Here is a 25,543-nt window from a genome sequence, read left to right on the forward strand (position 1 = left end):
CATTTGTGCACAAATACACAATTCTATTCTCCCATGGGTAAGTCCACTAAACAAGCCTAGGCCCCAAAAGATAGGCCAGATTTCTGGTTCCCTATAAGACCACTTCAATTCTAATATGCTATAAAGGTATGAGAGATGTTTTTTGTCTAAAACATGTTGCCTAGCCCAGCTTTAACAGTGTTTAGGTCAGGTTAGAACTGTCTGTTTGTGTGTGTGTGTGTGTGTGTAAGACCCTGTTTGGCTCTTGAAGTCTGCTTTTCTTTACAGGAGGTTGTGCTGAGTATGTGAAACTGTTGGTGCTAAAAGCACTAGCAGTGACAGAGGAGGTGTTTGACAGCTCTCGCGCTCCCGACATGTCCTCCCGCCTTTGCTTTCACCCTAAGCCAAAGTGAAAAGACAACATAGTCTAGCGACACACATTCAGTCAGTGGAGTGCTGCCTTTGTTGCCAGCAAGAAATCAGGAATGAGATGAGTCAACGATTTCTTTTCAATTCTCTCTATGGTTGGGCATCTGTGTGTTTGTGCATGTACTAAGATGTGTCAGAAACAATGAGCGAAAACAGTGAAGGACAAACAGCAAGGGAGATGCTCCTGTTGTATAAACTTTGGAAAAAGTTTTTATTGGACGAGAACTTTAGGAATTAAAATATGTCCATTTGTCCTTCCAGAGTCACAGCATTTTAACTTTGGGTTAAAGTTCTTTAAAAACAAATCAGTCCAAACTAGAAGCTTGGTGTCAAAGTCAGGAGAAAGAGCCACTTGCAGACACATACAAACATCAGTGCGTTACAGAGTACAAACTTGCACAGAGGGTTATAATGAGCCGCCTGGAAAATAATTTCCCAGTGGTTTTTAGGCACCAACAACTGGATCTGTTCCTCTTCTGTGAGAGTGTCACGACTCACTCAATAAAACCTCCCTTTGACCAATACAAAATGAGGGTAGATCAGGGCTGTATCATGGTGCACCATGTCATCATCAATTTTTTTCACTTGGTCAAAGGCTGAGGGTGGGGTGTCATCACGAGACTGCTCTAGTGGAAAATCTTCCATGGAGTGAATTACTGGAGCCAGTGGGGCATCACGAGAAGGCCTGTCTCTTCCTCCCCACAGTCAGCGTCGCACAACCCTTTGTCAGAGCTGAGACTACACGCTCAAACTACAAACTCAGAGACTGCACGCCACTAAAGGTCATGAACGCATCCCCACACAAGGTCCTGACAGGTCATTAAACTCTGGCTAATCTGTTTCCAAAATTAAGAGATCAGTTAGACGCATACCAACTGCTGCCTTTACTCTATGTGTTTTGACCTTATATTTAATTTGCAGTAGCACTATGGGATATTTGTGGACGTCCCCATGCATACACCTATCTTGCAGCCACTCTGCCTCCAGCAATGCCCCCAGCCAAATCAGGGTTTGGTGAAACAGGGTTTATGTGCAGCCTGAGTCCATATTGCCTGGCCTATCTTCTCCAGCAGAAAAGATTAACTGGCTAATGCTTGGATAATCTGAATTGACCCCTGGGCTTTATTTTGAGGTATAAAGACAGATTAGCCATAAAGATAAGCAGTTTGTTGAGAGCACATGTCTTAACTTTGGGAATATTAAATTAATGGGAGTCAAATCCTACACAGCATGGGTATCATATTAAAAGCAAACTAAAAGCGAACACTAAAATAAAACCTGTCACATTTTCTATTACATTAGCATATATGGTCACAGATTTATAAGCTTAAGGTCTGCACACTGTTTAATCAGGTCAGCTGGAGTGACCATGCTGGGTGTCAACACTTCTCACCTCTGTTTCGACAGTGATGACCCTCTATGGCGTTATAATCCAAGCTTCAGAGGTTTGATCAGAGTAAGAACCTTATAAGAGATCGGAGGTCAGATTGATGTCTCAAACAAGAATGACTTGTGAGGACACATTAGTGGAGGATTAAACGCCATTCTGCTCTGTGGTAACATGTGGTTACCAAAAAACCACCACAAAAAGGAGTTTACTTCCCGTGGATGGCAAAAGCTCATCAGCAGGTCGTGTTTTGGTGGGCTATCTCTGTGAGAGCACTTTGGCTTGATAGCTAGTGTGTCCTTTACTTAAATATGAACAATTCTTATATACAGATTTTAACGATTGTGCTGTTTTTTGCAACAATTCTCCAGTAAACAAAAACCACAGACATTCTGAAAATATTTTCCCAGACAGCGATACGTTACTAAACCCGACCTTATACCTGGGCAGGTCAATCTGCCTTCAAACTGTTCGTAATGTGTGTGAGGTGAAAAAGATTTTACAGGGAAACAATCAAAGGACTTAGAGACAGTTAAGAATCTTAACCTCACCATACCTCTAAATCCTGCTCCAATCTTGGGCCACATCACTTACTCCCAAGCTGGCTGTAATTTCAGATTGTCTGTTGCGGCAAGTTCAACAAACAGTCTAGACACTGTGACAGATCACAGCAGGAAAATGGAATATAATAAGTGTTATTATTTACACGTGTTTCCCAAGTCAGAATGCCTGTCTTGAGAAATGAAGTAATTAATGCATAAATAGTTTTTTTCTAAATGTATTTCTTTTTTTAAACTAACATTTTATATTTAAAACATAAAACATATCATAGTAATGATATGTCAAAGTATTTCTATCCATCAGAATTTGGTGTAGTATGCTGTCTCGCTGACTTTAGCCAAAGCCTGTCTGCACATAATGTGATGGAGCATTATTCATTGTACACTTGGGCACATTGACACCTGGCTCAGAGTTAAATGGATTTTGTGATCAACAGGCAAACCTTTCTCAAGCAGTTCACCTATTCCTGGAAAACAGAATATGGCTGGAGGGTTTGAGGATACAGTGAGTAAGCCACGTGAGTTCGTATAGTGCTGTAAAAAAGTATTTACCCCACACCCCAAATTTCTTGTTTCTTTGCATATTTGCCACACTTACATGCATCATATCACCAACAAATTTTAATATTAGAGAAAGTAACTTGAATAAATAGAAAATACAGTTTTAGAATGATGATTTCTTTTATTAAACCTACCTGGCCCTATGTGAAAAAGTAATTTCACCTAAAATTAATAAGTGGTTGTGCCACCCTTGGCAGCCAGAACTGCAATCAAGCCTTTGCAACACCTGGAAGTGAGTCATTCACCTCAGTGTCGAGGAATTTAGGCCCACTCTTATTTGCTAAATTGATTTAATTTAGCCTTTTTTTTTTTGGTGTTTTTTGTTTGTTTTATATCGTAAACCATGAGCTTTTAATGCAAATTTCCTGAGAGGAAGCATCATTGACCATTTTGTTCAGGATGATTCGGTTTTCGATTTATAAAGTAAAGTAAGAAGTGTTGAAGTCTGTAATATGAAGCAGGTTCATCATACTGAGCAGCTTATAGGGCTTTATTGTGCTGTTTTAGGAATGTGGTGCTTCTTAAGAACAATAAAAAACTGATTGCTGCCCAAAAAGCAATAGAGAAAGAAAATTTACACTTACCAGAAAGTCACTTTGACAGTACCATTTTGGACCATATTTGGACCGTTTCTACATGGCAAAGATTCAACAAGGTGCTGGAAACATTTCTCAGAGATTTCAGTCCACACGGTTTGTGCATGTTGCAAACTTACCATTCGACAGCATCCCAAAGATGCTCCAGTGGATCGAGATCTGGTGAATGTGGAGGCCATGTGAGTGCAAGATAGAGGGACACACTGTGGTCATAAAGGGATGAACACTGCCACAACAATGCGCAGACTGTAGTTTTTAAACCATGCTTACTTTAAACTTTAGAAGGTTGTCTTGACCATGTCAGTGTGTCTAAATGTACTGAACTGATGCCATGTGATTGGTTGATTAGATATTTGTGTTAATGAGTAGTTTGATTGCTTACAAGTGTAAGCAATCATAGTCCATACATTTAAAGTCCCTACCCTCATTTCCACACTTCTGCCTTCCCTTCTCTCTTGCTGTCTCTGAACACGGATTTCCTCTTTTCCTCTTCCTTTGTCTTTAGTAGGAAAGTTTCTACTGGCAACCTATTAGCCAACAGCACCAAATGAAGTCTCAATTAATGCAGACTCCTGCTGACCCAGTTTGAAAATCAAATTCATCAGCATTCTTGATTTGGTAAAGCCTTTACATTGGATGCTCTTCCTCAAGCAACCCTCCCCATTTATCAGAGTTTGGGACCATCACTAGGAGTACACTGGCTTGTGGTCCCTCTTTTCCCTGGGTGGGTTTGCAGTATGAGCGAATGACCGAAAAGAAGGTGTGGTGACTGTAAGAAAAAGGAAAAAATAATAAAGTGAAAGATTCCTGCCTGATTTAAGTGCATATTGTGCAAATGGAAAGGTGCAACAACACAGTCCATCGAGTTAAGCTGCATTACTTTGGAGCCTGGTACTATTCAGTAGCTATCATCAAGAACAGTTAAGAAGCATAAGTGGAGACTTTATGATTTATAGGACAGTGCCTTTAAACAAAGCTGCTAAGCAGGCTTAAAAAGGCAGCAATAATTTAGGACATCTGATGAATAAATCAAATAATGATGACTTATAATTATTATGGAAAACTGGAAAACTATCCAAGTCTAATTTTTACACTAGTAAAAAGATCAAATTTTATCTTTCAAACAGTATTTGAACACAATCCAGCACACATTGTTTGGAGAGAGACCAGGGGGAGAAAATGAGGGCACGTCATTTTACATCATGTGGAGAAGTCACTCTCGTCATAACACTTACTCTAGAGCCTCCCAAGAGTGGCGCAGGGCAAGCCATTAAAGGTCTGCTGAGATGCTGCCCGAAGGAGACGGGACACTTGGAGAGAAACAAGTCAATTAGTGAGAGTGTGAAGGTGGCAAGTGAGCAAAAGTCTAAGTTAATCAATGGAATTTCATGTGACACATGACAATGAAGTGCAAGATTACTAAGCACATGTAAATGTTTACTGTAGATTGTACTATGTACACACATGAAAGAGTTTGGGAGATAAACTAAAGAAAATCACATTATAAATAATATCTGCTAGCCACTGGGAGACTGATTGCTGCCAGGAAAGCTTGAGCTTCAAGTTGTTTATAGGAGCTTCTCCACTAAATCACTCAGGTTTTCACTTAAATTTGCAACCGCATCTGCCTATGAGACTGAAAGTTTGAACTCTTTCCTCCTACTCCGAGTAATCTTTGGAGTTCTTTTCTGAACTGAGTTTTTCTGTCTTATTCCAGGCCTGTTGTGAAGTGCATCGGAAGTTGGTGAGGATGGTACCCTTCATGGCAGCTACCCTTCAAAAATCCTGTTCTAATAGTGACCAAACCAACAGTATGGGGGAAGGAATGAATAAAAGGGGACATTTGCAGACTAGAGATACAGTTTGAATGTATTCATGGCATTTTTTGCTCCTCACTTTTTTCCAGATTTCCTTGGAATATGGCACAGATGTACCTGATCTTCTCTGTTCCTTTTCTTCTAGCAGGACATGTCTGACTTTTAGTATTGTCTTTGCTCCCCTTTTTTATAAATTAGATAGCAATTAACTGGCAACTATAACTGTCAGAGTGAAAAGTACAAAACTAAAAGTACATTAGTCTCCAAAACACAGTGGAGTTTAAGGAAGAAGCATAACCTGGAAATATGCAAGTGCATCAATAGTGTAGAACATTTGTGTAAATGCACTTAACGACATTCCTGTAGCTGTCACATCCAGTTTGCTCTCCACTGCCCTCCTCGACTGGCTCTGATCATGCTTATTTGTAAGAAATTCAGACAGGCGGAGCAGAGAGAAATGCGGTGGACACAGTGATGCTTCGCTGGCTGATGTACAGCGACAGACTGCAGTAAAAGGGAAACGTTGCGTGTTAGGTGGGTCAGCAGATGCCGAGCTGACAGTCGATGAAATATTTAAGTCAACACAACGCTATCATGGATCTGATGTCTGTAACGTGTAAGTGAAATGCAAAGTAGAGAGTGTGTCAGAGTCCATGTTACTACAAAAGACTTTATTTCTTTCTAAATATAAATGATGGCACGTAGTATGAGAAATTACATTTAACTACAAATAAAATCCCCCTATTTAACAACATATATTAAAATAGCGTAAATTAGCACAATCCTGTATTGAAATTTGTTTGTTCCATGTATTTTTCCTTTTAAAAAGGTATAAAAATACTGGACAGCCAAAGCATTTGCAAAGTCAAACCAACCTTTTTTCCACCATGTTGGGAGTTTGGGTTTTTTTTGTCCTAAAACTGTAGCTCTTATCAGTCCATGTTTTTGACCACTTTTCTTATTGAACATCTAAAAAGAGAGGTTCAACAAGAAACTATTTGTCCAAAAACTGTATCATAAAGAGCCACGTTGCAAGTCATATATATTAGTGATTTTGATCTGTGGGATTTATATAAGAGATACCCAATTTGTCTGGTAAAGATGGCATTCAAGCCCTTTACATTGCTACCATCTACTGGATAATAGCAGCAAATGCATGGTCTATTACCTCTTCTCCCCCTCTACAGTATATCTGAGCGCCACGCTAACTCAAGACTATATACTGTGCACAGATGTCTACTGATTAAGCAGCTTTACCAAACAGCTAAGCTAGTTATCAAAGTTGGGAAATTATTGAATGATGACACTGTGTGAAAAATGAGAACTTTATTACAACACGCAAACACTTTATACCCAGTCAACTTTCAAAGTCTGTAACTTACACAGTTAAATCTTGAAAACCGGCAGCATTTGGATACAAAGTCAGACCAAAGCATTTTAATTTGTCATAACACACCACATGCCCATTAACACCCATCTGGACACGTCACAAAACATTGAATAGATCTGAGCATGCCAGACTCCTGAAACACCCCGATTACTTTGCATAATAATGTACTGTACAAACTTCTATTGCATATTGACGCACCGTACAAAAACGAACAAACCGCTCAAAGTAACAGGAACAAAATATTAACCACGCAGAGCAGATTTAGTGTGATGCAGTGCAAATGGTAGAATTAGACTAACGACTAATTAGACTAACTGAAGGTGTGTGGCGTTCGAGGCTGGGCCACAGAGATTGTCACCAGTTCGGTTCCCAAATATGTAAAATAATGTGAAGAGCACGTCGGACTCGTCTGTGCTAAGGCATCCATGACATTTTAAAATGGAAAAAGAAGGCAATGAATGAGCCGGGACTTTTGCTGAGCTGCCGTATAAACACAACACCATGAATCGGGCACTTAATGTAGTCAACTCATGGAACATAAAGTGTTGCCTTCGCAGAGTCAAACAAGCTGCGGATGCAAAACCATGCATATACAAAGAATACAGTATAGAACAACAAAGAGGAAGACATGTTGAAGTTGTTAGTGCCTAGTGGACAGGTAGTGTGCTTGGCGTTTCCAATACGTAGACACCCGTTCGAGTCAATAACCTCTTTTGCTGCCTTTATTAAAGTTGTAAAGAGGTCCAAAAGTGTCATTCAATTGGCCAAATGATAAATAAAAATAAATTAAGGCGAGTGGAACAGAACAATAGGAAAACCCAAAAAGGAAAAAAAGAACTCGAAAACAGTAAATGACCATTTCACTCAAATTGTGTACAAACTATTATGAGAACATGTAATCTGTGTGAAGTTAGCCTTTAACACAACACAAGCTATGCATGAAATTCATCAATCATATGAGTAAAAGCTGTGATCATAACAGCACATAATTAATACAGATTAAAACCCAGAACCTGCATAATTTCCTCACACCTGTTGCTTGAACCCTAAAGAATAATAAGTACTAGAGGCATCTCTCCAAGTGAATACACAGAACCTGAGCCTCCCCATTTGATGTGAACTGGCTCTGAACCCTTTCCAGATGCTGAGTCAGTAGCACATTTAAACTCAGCAGGGATCCAAACAACTGATGTGAAATATTAAATCTAGTCAAACAAAGGCTAGCATGTAATACCATCCACCAAGTTAAAAACGACAACAAAAACTATCTACAATAGTTCATGAACAGTTGATTAAAAATCTCGAGGATCACATGCTTAACAGTTCTGCTGAACTGATGTGTCAGATTTTCTGATCTCCCATTAGCTGGCTTATGAATATATTGTACAAACTTAAAAGTATGACACTCGGTAGCGTAAACAGGGCAAATCAAAACTCAAACACAAAGTGGGGGCAAAAAAAATATAAAGGAATAACATATTCACAATTTCTGACATATTTACAAAAGGAAAAAAAGGACTTTGTAGTAAAATTATACATTTAGGAATAGGCCTGTGGCACACCTGGTTCAAAGTCAACACGATGCACATCATTAGTTCATTAGTTCAGCGTCGCGGCCAGAAACCACCTTGTGTATGACACCGGATTCAGCACACGCACAAGGCAGCGTTGTGGTGCTGTGAAAGGATGCTGCGTTCCTCAGAGGAGCTTCTTTCTCTGCTTTGAGTTTGAAGGGACTGCTCGTTTTCCGTCTCGCCGTGAGGCGTCTTTGGGGACAAACCTTTGTTGGGGGGCCGGCCGAGCCGACGATGAGGACCTTTGAGTTCTGGGGAGACGTGCGAACAGCGGCGAGACCTTTTTATTGGCGGAGGGGAAGTAGCACAGTCCATCTGCGTGGTCGAGTCTTGCTTTTCAAAAACATTGGCTGAATCGTCTGAAGGGGGCAGCGCGTCCCCGACGGAGTCGATGTCGGGTAAGAGCTGTGTGGTCGCACAGAAAGCGGCTTCGTAAAACCCAAATGCCTGCTCCAGAGTTGTGGAACTTTCTTTGAAAGGCGAGGGAACATTCAGTGGTTCGCCACTCCACTGAAATAAAGCGAAAATTAAAAAGTTAGCATTATTATTGAGTGATTAAATAGAATTCCAAAAACTAAGTACTTTTATTTTGAAATCCAAACACAGTTGTCAAGAATAAACAAAACAAACAAAAATTTGCCATTTAATAACTTACGGCTAAAAATGAGATGGACTCGTGGAAGCTATATTATATGAATGGAGACATGGAGGCAAACTCAGAGATATAAAAATGAATCTACACTGAGTTTTATGTGTATTGCATGCACATGTGATAAATGTGCAAATGATGCAAACAGTAAATATCGATATATGACTGGCATCTGAAAGAATGATAAAGGTGAGTAAATGCAGTCCTAAAAATCCCCGTCTTCCATCTGTCCGCCTAAATAAACTGGTCATCTTTAACAATCATCATCTTCTCTGGAAGTGTAAATATACTCTCCCAATGCCATCTCACAGCGTTAGATGAGCTGCAGTTCAGAGTATGTGTAAAAGCGCTCATATCATAAACTCAATCATCATCAGGGTTACTGTCTTCTTGACTTTAAGGATGCTAAAGGCACTGGCGTCAATAAACACTGAAAAATTTGACATTTTAAATAAGATCTTTGACAGAAACTTGTAACACAATTCCTAGACTGATGCCAGCTGTTGTGCCAGTGCAACCTGGGAATAATCTGAGAACAGCAGCCGTTTCACCGTCTCCCACCACTGGTGCTCATTTGTCAGTAATGTTCTGGTAAATACCAATGAACAGATTTAAATAAACAAAAGCGCTACATTGGAGGTAATAATACCAGTATTTCAGAACAAATTAGCTTAACTGGTTGTACAGAGATGTAATCATCCTTTGATCCAAAAAGCTGCGTTTTCCTATCAGATTCAGTAAGACCAGCCTGGATCTTGAGAAGGGCAAATCATGGGCTAATCATTTTTGACACATTTTCATTGCTGAGTCAGTCACCTCACTACCACTCCAGGCAAGGCCATCCCTCATGTTCTTCTCCAAATACCTCATCTTCTTCATAAAACATGCCATCCTCATGCTCCGCCTGTTGGGCCCCGAAAACAAAAAGTGATTTGGTAAACCATCGGTCTTCTGATGGAAACTGATTGTGTGACCTTTGGCTAATTTCTCTAGGTGTTTACCAATAATCATATTCCAACTGGTGAAAGTATTAAAATGATAATTTATATATATATATATATATATATATATATATATATATATATATATATATATATATATATATATATATATATATATATGTAGAGGACAATACAGTGAATAGCCAAAGACAAACACACACTGTGAACACACTGGGTATATGCTTTAATGGAAACAGAGCAAAAGGAAAAGGCTAAAGAAAAGCTAGGGCACTGACCTTTGGGACCTCACATGTGTTATAAGTCGTCCCTGGGCCAGGAACGTGGTCAATTCCTGTAGCCATGTCGACAACAATCTCATCTCGATGCATAGGGATAGGTGGGCCACCGCGTTCCTGTAGGGCTAGGACGATCACTGTCGTATTATCTGCACGGAGCATGCGTTCCTTCCAAAACAACAGAGCTGTGCATCCCAGCCGGCGGGCACAAGACATTCCCTTTGGCCCCTTAATAAATTAAGAGATAAAGAGAATCAATGTTTTCAGGTTTCCAGTGATACCACTTTAATTGAAATTGTGTTTACTTGAGGTGAAAGTGTGAAAATCAATTCAAAACTGCCCCACTCTAATAAGTATAGCAGGCATCTACCTTAAGAAACGTTGTAACTGTTTTAAATTCCAAACCACTATACTGCATGTAAACATAACATTAAACATAACGTAAAAATATTAAAATGGTACTATTACGTACCACCATTTTGTCGTGACTATAACACATATTAACAGCATTCTTGGGTGGCATCATGTTCCACAGTCCATCACTGCCGAGAATAATGTAGCGATGTCGTTTGGGGTCAAGGGTCATCACGGTGGTATCAGGCTCAGGAGAAACCACAAACTCTCCACTGTAGAAATCATAGCTCCAGAGGTCACCTGTCAACACACAAGAAATTATAATTAGTGGGAATAGATTTAAAAAAAAAAAAAAAAAAAAAAAAAAAAAGGCCATTACTCACATCGTGCACTTACATCTAAACATCTCATAAATAAAGAGTTAAATTTCTCACCAAGGGATCGGGCTACGGCCAGGAAAGGGATCTGGTCAATGACTGTACTCCTCCTCACAGGGCCATTATGGGTCAGCCTGGGCCTCTTCCACACAACACGGTTCACCCCAGATTTTTTCATTACACTACAAAAATAAAACAAAGAAATGCTTCAATACAAGGTTTTGCTCAAAATCATTGTTATTAATGACACCCGCACACATCAAGTGAACTGCAGTCATCATTCTACTGCTTGCAGTTAATTGCAGCTTGTGTTCACACAGTGATGATAGATATAATCCTGCACAATGCCAGTTAGGCTGATTTGGGCATGATCAAAAAAAACAAAACACATCTAGTTAGTTCCAACTTGCTGGCCAAACACCCTCTGACTATTACTGTAGATAAATAGCTATAAATAGCTATAGATAGCTATAGATACACCCATCATCCACTATGTTAGGAACACCTGTTCAGCTGAGTGTTAATGCAAATATCTAATCAGTCAGTCACATAGTACAAATGCAATATGTTTAAGGCATGTAGACATGCTCAACACGAACTGTTGAATTTCAAACCAAGCTTCAGAATGGGGAAGAAAGGTGATTTAAGTAACTCTGAACGTGGCGGGGGTTCTGAGTATTTCGGGAACTGCTGATCTACTAGGATCACACACACAACTATCTCTAGGGTTTATACAGAGGTTCCTCCCCAAAAAAGAAGAAAAAAAATCCAGCAAGCTGCAGTTCACTGGGTCAAAATGCCTTGTTGGTGTCAAAAAAAAAGGGCCAAACTGTGTCAAACTAATAGGAAGACAACACTAACTCAGATAACCACTGGTTATAACGAAGGTAGAAAAAGATGATGCAGAAGAGCAGTTCTAAATCGACCACACACTGAACTCTGAAGTAGATGGGCTACAGCAGCACAAGACCACACCCAGTGACAGTCCTGTGAGCTAAGAAGCCTCAGGAAACTGAGGCTACAGTTCACTGGGCTCAGCAAAAGAAAAGAAAAGATTGGAAGAGCCTTGATTTCTCCTGCAACCCATGGATGTTAGGGTCAGAATCTGATGTAAACAACACTAAACCATGGTTTTATCCTGCCTTGTATCAGTGATTCAGGCTGCTGGTGGTGCAATAGTGTGTGGGGGAAGTTTTTGTGGTACACTTTGCGCACTTTAGTGCCAAGTGAGCATCATTTAAACACCACAGGCAACCTGAGTACCGTTGATGAACATGTCCATCCCTTTAGAACAATGTATCTAGATGCTTATGGCTGAACTTGTGATGCTCATCTTGTAAACAAGGACCGAAATGTCTGAGGAATGTTTGGTTGCTGAATCTATACCATGAAGACTTTTTAGTTCTGATGGTGAAAGTGGCTCCAGTCCACTACCAACTAGGTGTACCTAATAGAATGTCTGCTTAGTGTAGTCAGTATTATGAGAAATGCTAGCTAAAGTTAGAAAAATTGATTTGAGAAATCCCAAGCTGATGTATCAGTTCAGTCTCAAGAGTTTGGACGAAATAGCCATACCCATTTGGTCTGAAGGGTTACAATAACACTGTTTATCGTCTGGTTAATGCAAAGTAATATTATCTAATATGCAACCAATGCAAATTGCTCAATAGCTGAAGCAGCAGCTAGCTAGCCTTAGCAGGGTTTCTAAAGTTCCCAATTGAAAAATGCTAAATGGATTCTATTTTATGCTGGGACCAAGCACACTTGGCTATGTTTATTTCATGATTAACGGACTCCTTTTCTGCATTATCATTAGCCAGTTTAGGAACAAGCACAATCAAGACAGCTTTTTAACTTCCACTGAGAAGCCAACCAGCCAACATGTGGCTTAAAGGTATAAGACGCCACCCACTGAGACATTAAAATATTTTCAGACATTGGTAACAAAAGGTGTTTAATACATGGACAAGTTATCCAAAAGACATTTAAGCTTGACAGAAGATCAGCAATGCTGGAACTGAACAAATGCCTGGATTTGAATGGTAAATGGGCTGGTTCTTATATAGTGCTTTTCTACTGTAGCAGACTGGAGCAGACGGGGATAGAACCACTAACCGTCTGATTAGTAGGTGACCTGCTCTACCTCCTGAGCGAGAGCCACCTTACATTTATTATTTGGCTATCTGACAGAGCCTCTAACTCTGTAGTCTTGACAAGTTCCTCACAGAAGAAGTTCTCTGAGGTTCTGTTCATGACTCACCTGCCACCAAGTCGTTCAATCCTTTCCTTCTCTTTAGGAAGTTCAGGTTTATGGTCTTGTGTTACTTCAAGTGCCTGGAGCGTGATGTCAGAGTCATTTTCTTTCACTCCAACCACTACAGCTGAATCCCCTACATGGGCAACATACATGTGAACCCCACGGATGACAATGACACTAGCTGTGGTGCCCGATGTACTGGGCAGCCCGGTAATAGTCTTTGGCCACTCAGCTGTAAGGGGAAAAGAAAAGTCAAATGTAAGTCAGCTTTCTGAGACCACTTAGCAAAAATTCTAGACAAGTGTACCAATATAACAAGAAATGTTACATTAAAAGGTAAGCAGAAGTTACATTAACATTATGAATATGATACTTAGAAACTTACTCCAGACCTATGAAGCATAGAATTATAACGAATGCAAGGATTAACAGTGGATTTCTGTTTGTGTGTTAAAGCTATGCCTTAGATAAGTTGTAAATAAAAACCTTAAGCTGATGTAGGTTATGCAGTTGGCTCTACAGAGATTCACAAGTCTGAATGAAGCTTCAGTGAGTTAAAAAGCTGATCCAATAAAGGTGTTAGCACTATCAGAACTAAAGGGAAGTGGTTTCAAATGGTCCAATCATAATTGAGTTCATTGATTCCCATTATCAATGTTGGTATATGTTTTGTTTGTTTCCCCTAAAGTTGCACTGGAAAATAATGATGTTAAACTCTTCCCAATGGAGCTGCTCCCTGCGTAAGTCGCACGCAAGAGTATTTTTTTCTTTTTGTTAATATTGTATGATAATAAAAACAGATGCATTGACTGTAAAACAACAAACAAACAGAAAAATACAGGCCTGCTTTTTCCCTGCATCGAAAAACAAAAAAAGAAACTGAATTAGAAATCTAGGCAGAATCACAGTTGGAAAGCTCATATCTAAAACAGCCTACTACATAAAAAGAAAAATTACAAGGTCAGCTTGCATAAGAATGAGAGGCATATGTTCACTTTTGAACCCCGAAATAAAATTTTATAAAAACCTCTACGCTGCCTTATAACCTTTAGGGAAACCACAGGAAACTGTGGATTTTGCATCTTCGTGACCTCTTCTTACAGCACCTACAGGAGGAAATGAAGATCGTGTGTTTGTGAGAGAGTGTGTGACTGTGTTTTAAGGGCGGAGGGGGTGGGGGCACACAGCTGAAAACTGTTTTTTCACTTTAAAAAAAAAATCCAGTCCCATAAAGCTCATCTTACCATATATACTTTAAAACCCGCAGTCCCATGCTATTTGGGAAAGACTGAACATTGACTCGTGGTTAATTGCATTTCATTCCATTTATCAAAAATAATGAAACTATGAATATTTCCTCCAAAGTTCTCAGAAAAAATTATCTCTAAAACAGTATTTTCCCTGCGTTTTAACCATTAATTTCTTTGGTGACCGGGCTCAGGGGGTTGGGAAGCGCATCTGTAACCGGAAGGTCGCCGGTTCGATCCCCGGGCTCTCTGTCCTGGTCGTTGTGTCCTTGGGCAAGACACTTTACCCTCCCGCCTACTGGTGTTGGCCAGAGGGGCGATATGGCAGCCTCGCTTCTGTCAGTCGGCCCCAGGGCAGCTGTGGCTACAACTGTAGCTGCCTCCACCAGTGTGTGAATGTGAGAGTGAATGAATAGTGGCATTGTAAAGCGCTTTGGGTGCCTTGAAAAGCGCTATATAAATCCAATCCATTAATGTCTTTGCATCCTATCATATCAACATCATATTGTGACAGCTTCGAAGGCTGAGTCGAGGTCAGATGACAGCTCGCTGTTAATTGCAATGGGATTGGCCGTCGGGGGAGCCACCAGCAACCAGCTGAGTGGGATGCTGCGTCACGTGACAGCATTTTGCCATCTAAGATGCAGATACTCGTAATTGTTAGATTTTATGCCCGTCGTGCTGCAATAAAGATCACCAGCGAAAAAATATGAGGGAATAAAGTGCAAGTTAGATAACTTGGATGACTCACGTAGCTCTTTCCACATTGCGTGGTGGCAAGCGATGAAGCCTTTCCGTAGAGCGGTACACACTTCGCTGTGATCCTTCGACCAAAACCCCCGTTGCCTTTTCAGCAGACCCCACAGATTCTCCCTGGCGAAATGCGCTGCTTCTCGGCCCCCGTGGCCATCGAAGACGGCGAAAAACGCCACGGACCTTCGAGTATCAACTAGATTTTCCGCGTCTTTTTGGTCTGATGTTGGTGCACTGATGTTGTCGCTATTCCCGTCTGATAAACTCTCTGTCCACGCTGCAGTAGCTGGACTCGACTCGGCGGAAACCTCGTGTCCGTGGGTCTCACTCTGAGTCTGTTTGATAGCTTCACTTTCCGCTTTCCCCGGTCCCCCGTGTCTCTGAGAATTTGGATAATCTTCGGCTGGCGTCGGCTCGTACTCGAGTCTTATCTCGACAACATCCTCCATGTATTTTCTCCCTCCTTGCTCGGAAAATGCACTCATACGGAATATCATTGCGTCGTCCATGACTGTGAACTCCGTGTGGCACGTACCTAAGCAATAAAAGGCTGCATGTAGTTGCTAACTGCAGCTCCAAGCTAAAATTTTAAACCGATTTTGCCGCGATTGTGTAGCCGAAGGCTTCCTGCCTTTTTTGTTTATCTTCTCAGCGACGTCCCGCTGTACGTAATGACGTCGCTTTACTCGCTCTCTCCCTCTCTCTCTTTAAATGCATCAACTCAGACACTTCGCATGGCACTCCTGCCTGTCGTGCTGCCTTCATGGCAGCTCGAAAACCTTGCAACGACAAGCTCATGTTATATTATACCTGAAACATTTGCTTTGGTATTATAGTGGTAACAATAAATAATTTTCAAAAGCCGACTCTTTATTTGGCTGTAGCAAATCACCCTAAGATGGCAAAAAGTAGACTCATTAAACATTATTTATTAATAACCGGACTATCAGTGACTATGTGTTCAGAAGCTTCAGTTTCTATAAATTGGGAAAATACATTTAAACATAACTGGAAGTTATGCAAGGTTTTGGTCTCAGTTATCAAAAACCGATCTGAAATAAAGCCAAAAAACCTTGTGCTTTTCAAGGTAAAGGTTTCCAATTCACAAAAAAATTACTTACTAAAATAACTGTGTCCCACTCAAACTAGTTAAGTATTAACTGCACATAATTTGATGGTGGCTGTAACAAAAGCTTATAGTACTAGAGATACTCTACAAAAAAAATAAAAAATAAAGAAATAGAAAAAAAATAGTTTTGTCTCCCTCCATGGTTCTACCCCGCTTTGCTTCCTGTTAAAAAGGAGTTTTTCCTTTCCACTGTCACCAAGTTCTTGTTCATAGGGGTTCATCTGACTGTTGGGTTGTTCTCACTATTACTGTAGGCTGTACTGTCTTTATCTTACAGTATAAAGCACCTTTAGCTGACTGTTCTAGTGATTTGGAAATCTATTGAAAACTGAAAATGTATTGGAAACTGAATTTAACTGTGTTTTTATTGATTGATTTAGTTATTTTCCCTTCATACTCAATTACCTCAAATTACACAAATTTATCATGACTAAGCTAGCAGTTGTTCCAGTATCCTAGCATTGTGTATAAATTGTGCTATGAGAAACAATGGTTGTGCTCACACAAAGCTACAACTGCTGGACAGAAATCTCCAACACATTCCAGGTAGTGTGGAGTGTGCGCTGGTCTTGTCAACTCTATGAGCTTTTTTTCATTGCTTGGGTAATGAAAACATTAATGTAAAAACCAAATGTGGAGATGCTTCTTACAGAGAGCTTATTACTGCGAGTGTTTGTCGATAGTATTATAATTTTGGTCATAGTAGATACACTCTTAGAAAGGATGTGTTAAAATTGACACATCATGTGTTAAATTTTAACACATGTGCTGCATCAGCTCAGGGACAACACATGATGTGTCAGTTTTAACACAATTAATGTGTCTGCTCCTTTAACACATCTTCTGTGTTAAAAAAAGTCAACACAAGGATGCGTTATTTTGACACAAAGATGTGTTAAAATGTGTGCATTTCATTTTTCTTTTTAAAAAAAAGGAGAAAAAAGATAGTATATATTATACATTTATTGAATTCCATTTGTTACTTAGCATATTATAAATTATTACAAACTGAATAAACAAGTTTTCAGAATCTTTTCAATTAAAATGTATTAAATTCAATTTTAGCCAAAGCTATATTACAATTTTTACTCGACAAAATCAAACAAAATTAATATCTGACTAACTTTCTAACTTTCTAGATCATTAAAATGTCAAATATATATATGTTCTCATATAATCATGTCCAGACAATACATGAATTAACTTTTTTTAAAGGTAACAGTTGTCATCTTCAACAAATTGTCAACATTCAACAAATGTGCAGTTGCATGCAAACAGAAAAATATATTTACATTTTGGCAAATATAGCATCCAGGTTATACAATTTTGTACCTTGGGTTTAAATACAGCTTATTAGCATCAAAGCTTGTCACTATATATAAAGGCCGAAAATCAAAAATGTCAGCCAATGTAATCAGTTCATATTCGTCTGACCTTTCCACTGCATAGGCATAAAAATGGTCATCGAAGAAGCTGACTTTCAGAATCCTCACAAACACGAAAACAGACTCATTAACTGACTGTGGCAAGATATGAATGACTTCACCAAACAAAGGCTCTTCTCTAAAGTCTCTTCTTAATGTCAGTACAGAACCAGTTCTATAAGTCTGGCCGTATACATCAATACTGTGTGACACAAAAACAGTACTAGTCAGAGAAAGGTCTTGTTCAAGGGTTAATCTCAAGTTGTCTAACAAGACATCTGCTTTTTTCAGTGACCCCACACTAACTAGATAGGCATTGGGCACATCCATTTTCTTAGCTAGATTATCACTATGCTTATAGTGATACATGTGTTGAACCTGATGTTTAAAAGCCAATGTTTTTGACACATTTTTGAAGTTACAAACTGAATGTGCGAGTCTTTTAAATGGATTGTGCTTGGCTTCAAATCGCATACACCAAAGTTTAGACAGAGGTCCAAACAAAACCATCATCCTTGGATAATGTATCATAAAATGATGTTTCGGAATAAGATTTGTGGCATACAGCTGTTTGAAAAGAGTATGGTGCTCTATTATCAGTTCTTTTAGGAATACTGCAAGTCCCCTTGTAACGACTGGTGCAAAGATGATACTGCATATCTCTCTCAGTAAAATCAATAAATGCCAATGTTGACTTTTTCGGTCTACACAATCTCCCAACAAAAAGGGCAAGACCAGTAAAAGGCACCACATTTGAGATGCTGTCTGTTTTAATGCACTCTCACTGTTTCTCAAGTTCATTATAACACTTGGCTTGTTTTTAATGTCTCCATATCCATATTGAAAACTGGAAATCCTCTCATTTAGCTGTTCCAAAGTCAACAACTTCTCCTCATAAATGAAATGGCGAAGCATTAGCTTAACCTCTAAAGGGGCTACACCTTCAAGTACATCATGCATGATATCAACACTTATGTTTTGTGTTACATGAAAATACTTAAGGTTATTCAGACAGGAGTCCTCTTTCACACCAGTTTTGCTTGGTTCGTTTAAGCTGACATGTTCCTGATAACTGTCTTTGGTGCGCAACTCAACTTTGTCTTCATCATATATCAACTGTGCATCTGCTTTGTCAATCATGCAAAACTGACAGAATTTGTTTGCAGAGAAACTTTCAAGGTAGCCACAAAGTGAATGAATTGCCAAATTATCTGCTGTTAACACACAAACTGTACCATATAGTTGATGGCTATGACCTTTTAAATCCACAATTAGACCAGAATTTTCAAGAAATCTCAAGTCATCAAGAAGTGGTTTCAAAATCTTGTCAAATCCATATACCTCTCTGTCAATTGAGTTAAACAAAAGACACAGGTGAATATTAGCAAGTGAGGAATTCCACTCTGGTGGCAAATTCTTCAAGGTAAAATACACAGCTCCTAGCTTATGTATTTTTGTCTTGGAACCTAAAGGATTTGATGTTTCAAAGTCATCAAAGTAAAGTTGTATTTGAAGAGCATCAGGGTACATTTTAAACAATGGGTGTGAGGAAAAGTGAGAGCCATCACAGTAATCACGCATTTTGGCATCAGTGTTCTTCTTATTCTGAACAAAGAAGTCCTGAATGTCCACATGTTGGAATAAAAACTTGAGCGTTTCAATGACTGATACATACTGGCATGTATCTGCTGCCAAAACCTGTTTCATCTGACCATCTTTTCTTACAGTATCTGACCTGTGACCCAGAAAGATTTCCTGTGGTTTAACAAGGGAAAACTTCTCAGTGAAGTATTTGTTCATTTTGTATTTCGTGTCTACATCTTCAAATATGTTTTTAGCACTTTCAAACTCCTTCATTAATGCTTGAACAGCCTCGCTGTCTTGTGGTACATCCAAGCTACTCAACAAAGCAGCAGTTGACTGTTGCAAACAGTCTACAGTTTTCTCAAGTAACTCCTTTGTACAGTTTACACTTCTTGTAACATCTGTTAAAGTAATATTTGATGATGCATACATCTGTGCCATAAAAGAAGCAGCACATTCACCAAGATCAGTATAGTTTTTTAACTTTGATACTGCACCTGCTACATCACTGGGTATCTCCAAAACATCAGGAACTAGATCATCAGTTTCAACTGAACTGTTTGATGTCTCTCCTTGGTAAGAAGGTTGAACTGAGTCAGCATCCATTGAAGATGAAGTAGAATGAGATCTATGCAGGTGCTTTGAAAATGAATTTAAGTTATAATACGTCCTTGGGCAGCCATCTTGGCTACATATAATTTTCAAGTTTTGTCCATCTGATAAGCAGTGTATTTGACGAAGATGCCAAATGAGGTTTCTCACCTCTGTGAACAGAGACTCTCTACATTTTGGACAGGTGAACATTTTACTTGCATGCTTTAATCTGTGCAATCAGCTCCAGTACTTTGGTTTTCCTTTGGGTGGACAGCGGCAGGTCATAGACAAACTCAAAGAAGGTGAAGACGGAGCCAAGCGGTGCTGGATAGGACAAGTTACATACCCAGTACAGTTTGAAAAGCTTATCCACAGCACACGTCAGGCCATCATTCAGAGGAATGGTTACTTTGTCATTCTTAGCAACAATGATGTACTGCCTGGTTGCACTCTTTAGATCACCGATGCATATCAGCTGGGGTTGGTGTGTTGTGGATGATGCTTCAGGATCACTGCAAAGCGATGCAATACTTGTTCCAGGCTTGGAGATGGGGAAGATAAAGACAGATTTTTAGAGAAGTCTTCAGTGAGGTGTTGACAAATGCTTTCCTCAGGTAAATACCATGAGAACTGTACAGAATACATACCAGTGCAAAATCAACCAAGTGCGTTATAGCTGATTTAAGGCTGCAACGACTGGCACCAACTGGTGGGAGCAGGTGTGTTAACACCACAAGGGCAGTGTAACAAGCCTCATCTAACAAAGAAAAGCAAGATGTAAAATTATTCAAAATACATCCATCCATCCATTCGCGTCCGCTTATCCTGTTCAGGGTCGCGGGGGGCGCTGGAGCCTATCCCAGCTGTCATAGGGCGAGAGGCGGGGTACACCCTGGACAGGTCGCTAGTCTGTCGCAGGGCCAACACACAGAGACAGACAATCATTCGCACTCACATTCAGTCGCACATTCACACCTATGGGCAATTTGGATTAACCAATTAACCTATCCCAACTAAGTGCATGTCTTTGGACAGTGGGAGGAAGCCGGAGTACCCGGAGAGAACCCACGCAAACACGGGGAGAACATGCATTTCTGTATTCAAAATACAGAAATGTGTTATTTAATGAATTATGAGATGTACATCAAAAATGACTTTTTCTTTTGTGAATAGATGAAATCAGAAATGCAGAGGCTTAAGGCACCTCATTTGGCTTATATGTGCAGCTAATAAGGTTGCCCAAGGCCACATAATTTAAATTCTCCTTACAACCATCTCCATAGACCTCATTCTCCACCATCAGTAAACATAGACATATTTCAATCCATTTACCAAAGGGTGGCATCTAACAATTTCTTTAAAAAAGAACAACAAAATTTAAAAATATAACCCCTTCTTGTATAGTTTTTCTATTCAGCCTTTAACATTCACTTACTTGTCATCTAAAGACAGTAAACAGAACTATTAATTTGATCATCCTCTTTTTCTTACTTTCTAATAGTAAACGTGAGGCGGCGAAGGGGAAGGGGGGGATGGAAAAATACCTTCAGTCTTCTCTTCAAAATCTTTCAACAGAGAGGACATTCTTGTTTCCAGGGCAGCTACTGATTTGAGTTTCGGAATGATACTGGCTTCCCATTTTCGTAAAAAGAGGTCCGCCTTTCCTCCGGTAAGCTTGCCAAACTCCAAGTCCAGCTAATGGAGAGAAAAAAAGTGTTTAAGTTTACAATTAAGCATTAAATACATGAAATTAAAAGTACATTCTGCCCATTTGGTAGCTGTATGGCTAAAATCAAACCTTACAGTATCACATTTCTGTTACCCACTTCCACATCAAGCTTAGCTACACAGCGAAACAACAATTTACTTGGAGTGGTATTTGAATACAACTCTATTATTCCTTAATTTTAGCTATGATTTGGGTCCCATCAGACCCTGAGAAAAAAATTAGGACTTTTTAGCTGATGTTCAACTTTCTAGCAGCCAATTTCTTATTTTGTCTGTCTGCGGTTTGTCCTGTAGAGCTTTTTTGCTGAAAATAGTGCTGCTGAAAGCAGAGTTTCGTACAAATTCAGGCGATCTTTTTGTCGCTTTTTCAGTTCCACGAGCAGCACCTTCTGCATTGTCATTTGATGACCCTACTATTAGATAGTCATTTGGTGGCACAACTAAGATTTTGGATCATTTGAAACGTGATGCTCATTGTAATAAAAGCCCAGTGAATAAAGATCCAACTCTGAAATTATAAAACTTTCAAAATATTCACTAGGAGCTCATAAACATACCTCCAAATGTATCCACTCCTGTTACATACTTTGTATGCAATACACAACTGAGTGGAGAAGGAGTACATAAACCATTACCAGGGAACCAAGCAACTTACCAGACTTGGCAGGTCCAAAAACCGTGGGTACTCTCTGAATATTTCAGCAGCAGTGGGGGAGTCCTTGCTAATCCAGGCTCTGCGACTGGTGTATGTTTCCTCCATGCCTGACATGATAGTTGGAAGGTTCTCAGCTGAGGGCCGCAATCTTTTGATCAGGGTGACCCACTCATCTGTGCTGCTGGTATTCCCATCCTCTTGCCTGAGCTTCTTGTCTTCACCACAGTCATTGGTCACTTTTCGCTTCTTATAACGTCTCTGCCCCTGGTCGAGATTCCGTCTAAGGTTGCGCAGTTTAGTCTCTAGGAATCCACAATGAGAGACTGGATCATAATAATGCTCCTGAGGAAGAAAGGACAGAGGTATATGGGTAACAGCTGAGCAATTTTAACTGAGAAAAAAAAAGCTCTAATAAATAATGAGATAAAGGTTAAAAGATACACAGTAAGTGGGAACAAGTGCAAGTATGTAGTGGAATTTACATTATTAAAATGCTAAATTTACTTACAAATCCTTCCCCCTGTCCTGCCACTCGGACACTCAGGGATGGAAAAGTGGTGATGATGCTTTTTGCTACAGTCAACTTCTCTGCACTAAGAGGGTAACTGGAAAATAAAGGTAACCTTTTTTTACTCCTGTGCACTTCAACATTTTTAAAGAAAAACATTCATTGCAAAATTTTAACAAAGTGCAGTAAGGTGCTATACTTACTAACCACACCTCTCCACCAAATCCCCAATGCAAGTCTTCACAAGAAGCTTCCTCGATGGCACTGACAGGGTACCTGTAGTTTCATACTCCTTAAGAATCTGTGGGGCTTTCCTCTTGAGTAGTGACCTCAGGGGTTGACTTTGTTCTTCTGTGGTAATGGTAGACTGTAAAGGCAACACCAGACACTTTACCTCTCTGCAATAATCTTCAAAGTCATGACAGCAAATTTCCACAGAGCATAGAAGCATGAGTTTACTCAAAAAGCTGCAGCAGAAGAAGGCGGTTTCTTAATTACCGTGATTATAACGCAATGACTAAAAGAAATTCTGAATAATAATTAAATTGATTTTATCTTCTAGTTGCTACTTGGTGAATAGATCTGATCCTGACTAATAGTTAATAACTGTTAAAACACATTTTATGACTTAGGAAACTGAAGAAATGCAAAGTGTACCTGATTTTGTCTAATCTCCCCAAGAGAGGTTTCCATTGGTGGCCCTCTGGCTGACAGGAAGATATGGAATCTATCAAAGTCCTTAACGTCTACCTCATTGTCAACATCAATATATTCCATGAAATCAGTGTTATACTTTAGCAACCTATCAAGCACACAGCCCATGTGCTGAGCTTGGCTTTGACCTATGATGTCTTTGGCACTGCTGACATGAAGAATTTTTTTACAAATCTCTTTCTCATCTATAAAAGTGGTTACAAGGACTTTGACAGATTCTAAGTTGTCATATGCCTGCTGAAAAAAAGAAACACATGGCTAAATAAGTAAGATAATTTGCATGGTCAAGTTGCTGCTGTTTTTTTTTTTTTTTAAATAACACTGACTATTACTTCCTCATAAGGTCTGCATAAAAAAGAAACTATATCAGAGCATATTTCCAGCAAAAAGCCTTAAAAAAGCCTTTAGTTAATCATACTAAATGCAAAAACTGCTTTAACTGCTTAAAAAATAATTATCTCTGTCAATGTGAGGTATATTTCATGTTAACCAGTGATAAGTAATTATAACAAATATTTATCACAACACTACTAAATGTAGTCTATTAAGTGTGATAACAGAAGACAGAGGGGCGACATCAAACTAAAGTTACTCAGTCTTAAATTCCTATTCTGTGCTAGCAAACGAATGGTCGCGGTGATAACTACATTTGCTATATTCAGAGCTAACGACAATATTGTCATTTTACACAACACTGCAAATGTTAGGTGCTGACTCTGGCGTTGCTCATAGACACCAGAATGCCTGTCGGAGCCGCTAGCCAACTACCACACTGGTTCTAAGAGCAATTTCTGACTACTCTAATACATAAATAAAGTAAATAGATAAATACATGAGTAAAGTAATACATAAAATCACTACCAAAAACACATTAACTCTAATGAAGTATGGCACTAAAGCCAAGAACTAGTACTAAAATTAAGAGTAGGATATGTTAGCAAGACTGTTACATTAAGGTTAGCTAGGTATAGTTAAGCAGTAATTAACAGCGCTTAAACTCAAAACTCCTATATAACTCCTATATTTTATATAAATTCAAAGTTTCACATTCTTCCAGAAACCCGACATATTTTCAGTACATTAAGATAAACTGGTAAATGATACTTACTGTAAGGTCTGACAACATAGTAGGCAACGTAACCTCCATCTTTGTCTCCTTTGTCTCAGTGGCGCGAAAAGATAGCGCCCCCTTCCCGCCGCTGGTATGTCATGTTGCTGGGCAGAATTTGTTTCAATTTTCAGCATGTGTATTCTTACTCATTTAATTTCCTACTTTTACTTCAATTGTATTGCCCTAGTTCACATGTTACGGTCAAAATTAAGCCTGTTCTGTGTCGATACTTATGGTTATAGTATAACCATGGCCATCAATTGGTATGCCATACATATTGAGAAATAAAACAAATTATCTTCTTTCAGAATTTTAGTACACCATACACACCTTGCTCCACATTACATTATAAAATGTTTTATTTGTTGAAAGTAATGAGGAAAGGGTTATGGAAAACAAACAATAACTAAACATTTATTTATTCAGTTAATATTGTTATAATACATTACAATTTATTTCACTAAACACATCAAATAACTGAGCTGCTAATTTTAGGTCCTGTTGTTAGATTTTGAAAATAACACACAAAATGTGCTAAACTGTGCAACACATCAAGTGTGTTAAGCTTTTTACACATTTTTTCAATGTTTACACATTTTCTTACACATGTTATGTTAAAATTCACACAAAATGTGTTAATAGTGTAACAACACATTTTTTGTGTCATTTTTTAACACATCCTTTCTAAGAGTGTATTTACTGGCATAATGCTCGTTTCTTGCGTAGCACTTAGTCTTTCCTGGCAATGGAGATTGATCATGTTGTAAAATAAAACCACAGATTTCATTAAAACACACCACATGAAATAATGTACAAAGTTTAGCACTTCTTACTCCAAAGCTGTGGTCTCTTTATGAGCACTTCGAGTAGTGTTACAGTAATGCCAGGTGGAGGCAGTGTTAATCCAGCCAAATAAACTATCTTTTTTT

General features: G+C 39.2%; 2 protein-coding genes across 3 annotated transcripts; both read right to left on the minus strand.

Annotated features, from left to right (window-relative positions):
• Positions 1-6,638: 6,638 nt before the first annotated feature.
• LOC120723310 (protein phosphatase 1D-like) lies at positions 6,639-15,843 on the minus strand. 2 transcript variants are annotated; one of them, XM_040014695.1, is made up of 7 exons: positions 15,166-15,842; positions 13,171-13,399; positions 10,968-11,092; positions 10,652-10,833; positions 10,180-10,407; positions 9,759-9,846; positions 8,691-8,803 (listed from the first exon to the last, which is right to left on the minus strand). In XM_040014695.1, exons 1-6 carry the CDS (start codon positions 15,674-15,676, stop codon positions 9,763-9,765), a joined length of 1,359 nt encoding a protein of 452 aa, XP_039870629.1. In that variant the 5' UTR covers positions 15,677-15,842; the 3' UTR covers positions 8,691-8,803; positions 9,759-9,762. The 2 variants fall into 2 exon arrangements, with proteins under 2 accessions (XP_039870628.1, XP_039870629.1); XM_040014694.1 differs by lacking the exon at positions 9,759-9,846 and having other exon boundaries at positions 6,639-8,803; positions 15,166-15,843.
• Positions 15,844-18,124: 2,281 nt separating this feature from the next.
• LOC120723321 lies at positions 18,125-25,303 on the minus strand. Its single transcript, XM_040014710.1, has 8 exons — positions 24,612-25,303; positions 23,447-23,740; positions 22,993-23,156; positions 22,790-22,886; positions 22,282-22,623; positions 21,443-21,593; positions 20,546-20,655; positions 18,125-20,439 (listed from the first exon to the last, which is right to left on the minus strand). Exons 1-8 carry the CDS (start codon positions 24,648-24,650, stop codon positions 20,110-20,112), a joined length of 1,527 nt encoding a protein of 508 aa, XP_039870644.1. The 5' UTR covers positions 24,651-25,303; the 3' UTR covers positions 18,125-20,109.
• Between the last annotated feature and the right edge of the window lie 240 nt (positions 25,304-25,543).

This window comes from Simochromis diagramma, unplaced genomic scaffold (assembly GCF_900408965.1).
Source record: "Simochromis diagramma unplaced genomic scaffold, fSimDia1.1 OVJJ01000676.1, whole genome shotgun sequence".
Taxonomy (NCBI): domain Eukaryota; kingdom Metazoa; phylum Chordata; class Actinopteri; order Cichliformes; family Cichlidae; genus Simochromis; species Simochromis diagramma.

What these genes read in the sequence shown, in the direction of transcription:
- LOC120723310 (XM_040014694.1), bottom strand. Translation starts at nt 15,676, where the DNA reads ATGGACGACGCAATGATATTCCGTATGAGTGCATTTTCCGAGCAAGGA. An exon ending in CGCAATGTGGAAAGAGCTAC is followed by an intron (nt 13,400 to 15,165) that starts GTGAGTCATCCA and finishes TTCCCCTTACAG; the next exon opens with CTGAGTGGCCAAAGACTATT. An exon ending in ATAGTCACGACAAAATGGTG is followed by an intron (nt 10,408 to 10,651) that starts GTACGTAATAGT and finishes TAATTTATTAAG; the next exon opens with GGGCCAAAGGGAATGTCTTG.
- LOC120723321 (XM_040014710.1), bottom strand. Translation starts at nt 24,650, where the DNA reads ATGGAGGTTACGTTGCCTACTATGTTGTCAGACCTTACA. An exon ending in CAGGACAGGGGGAAGGATTT is followed by an intron (nt 22,624 to 22,789) that starts GTAAGTAAATTT and finishes TTTCTTCCTCAG; the next exon opens with GAGCATTATTATGATCCAGT. An exon ending in TTTTGAAGAGAAGACTGAAG is followed by an intron (nt 20,656 to 21,442) that starts GTATTTTTCCAT and finishes TTTCTTTGTTAG; the next exon opens with ATGAGGCTTGTTACACTGCC.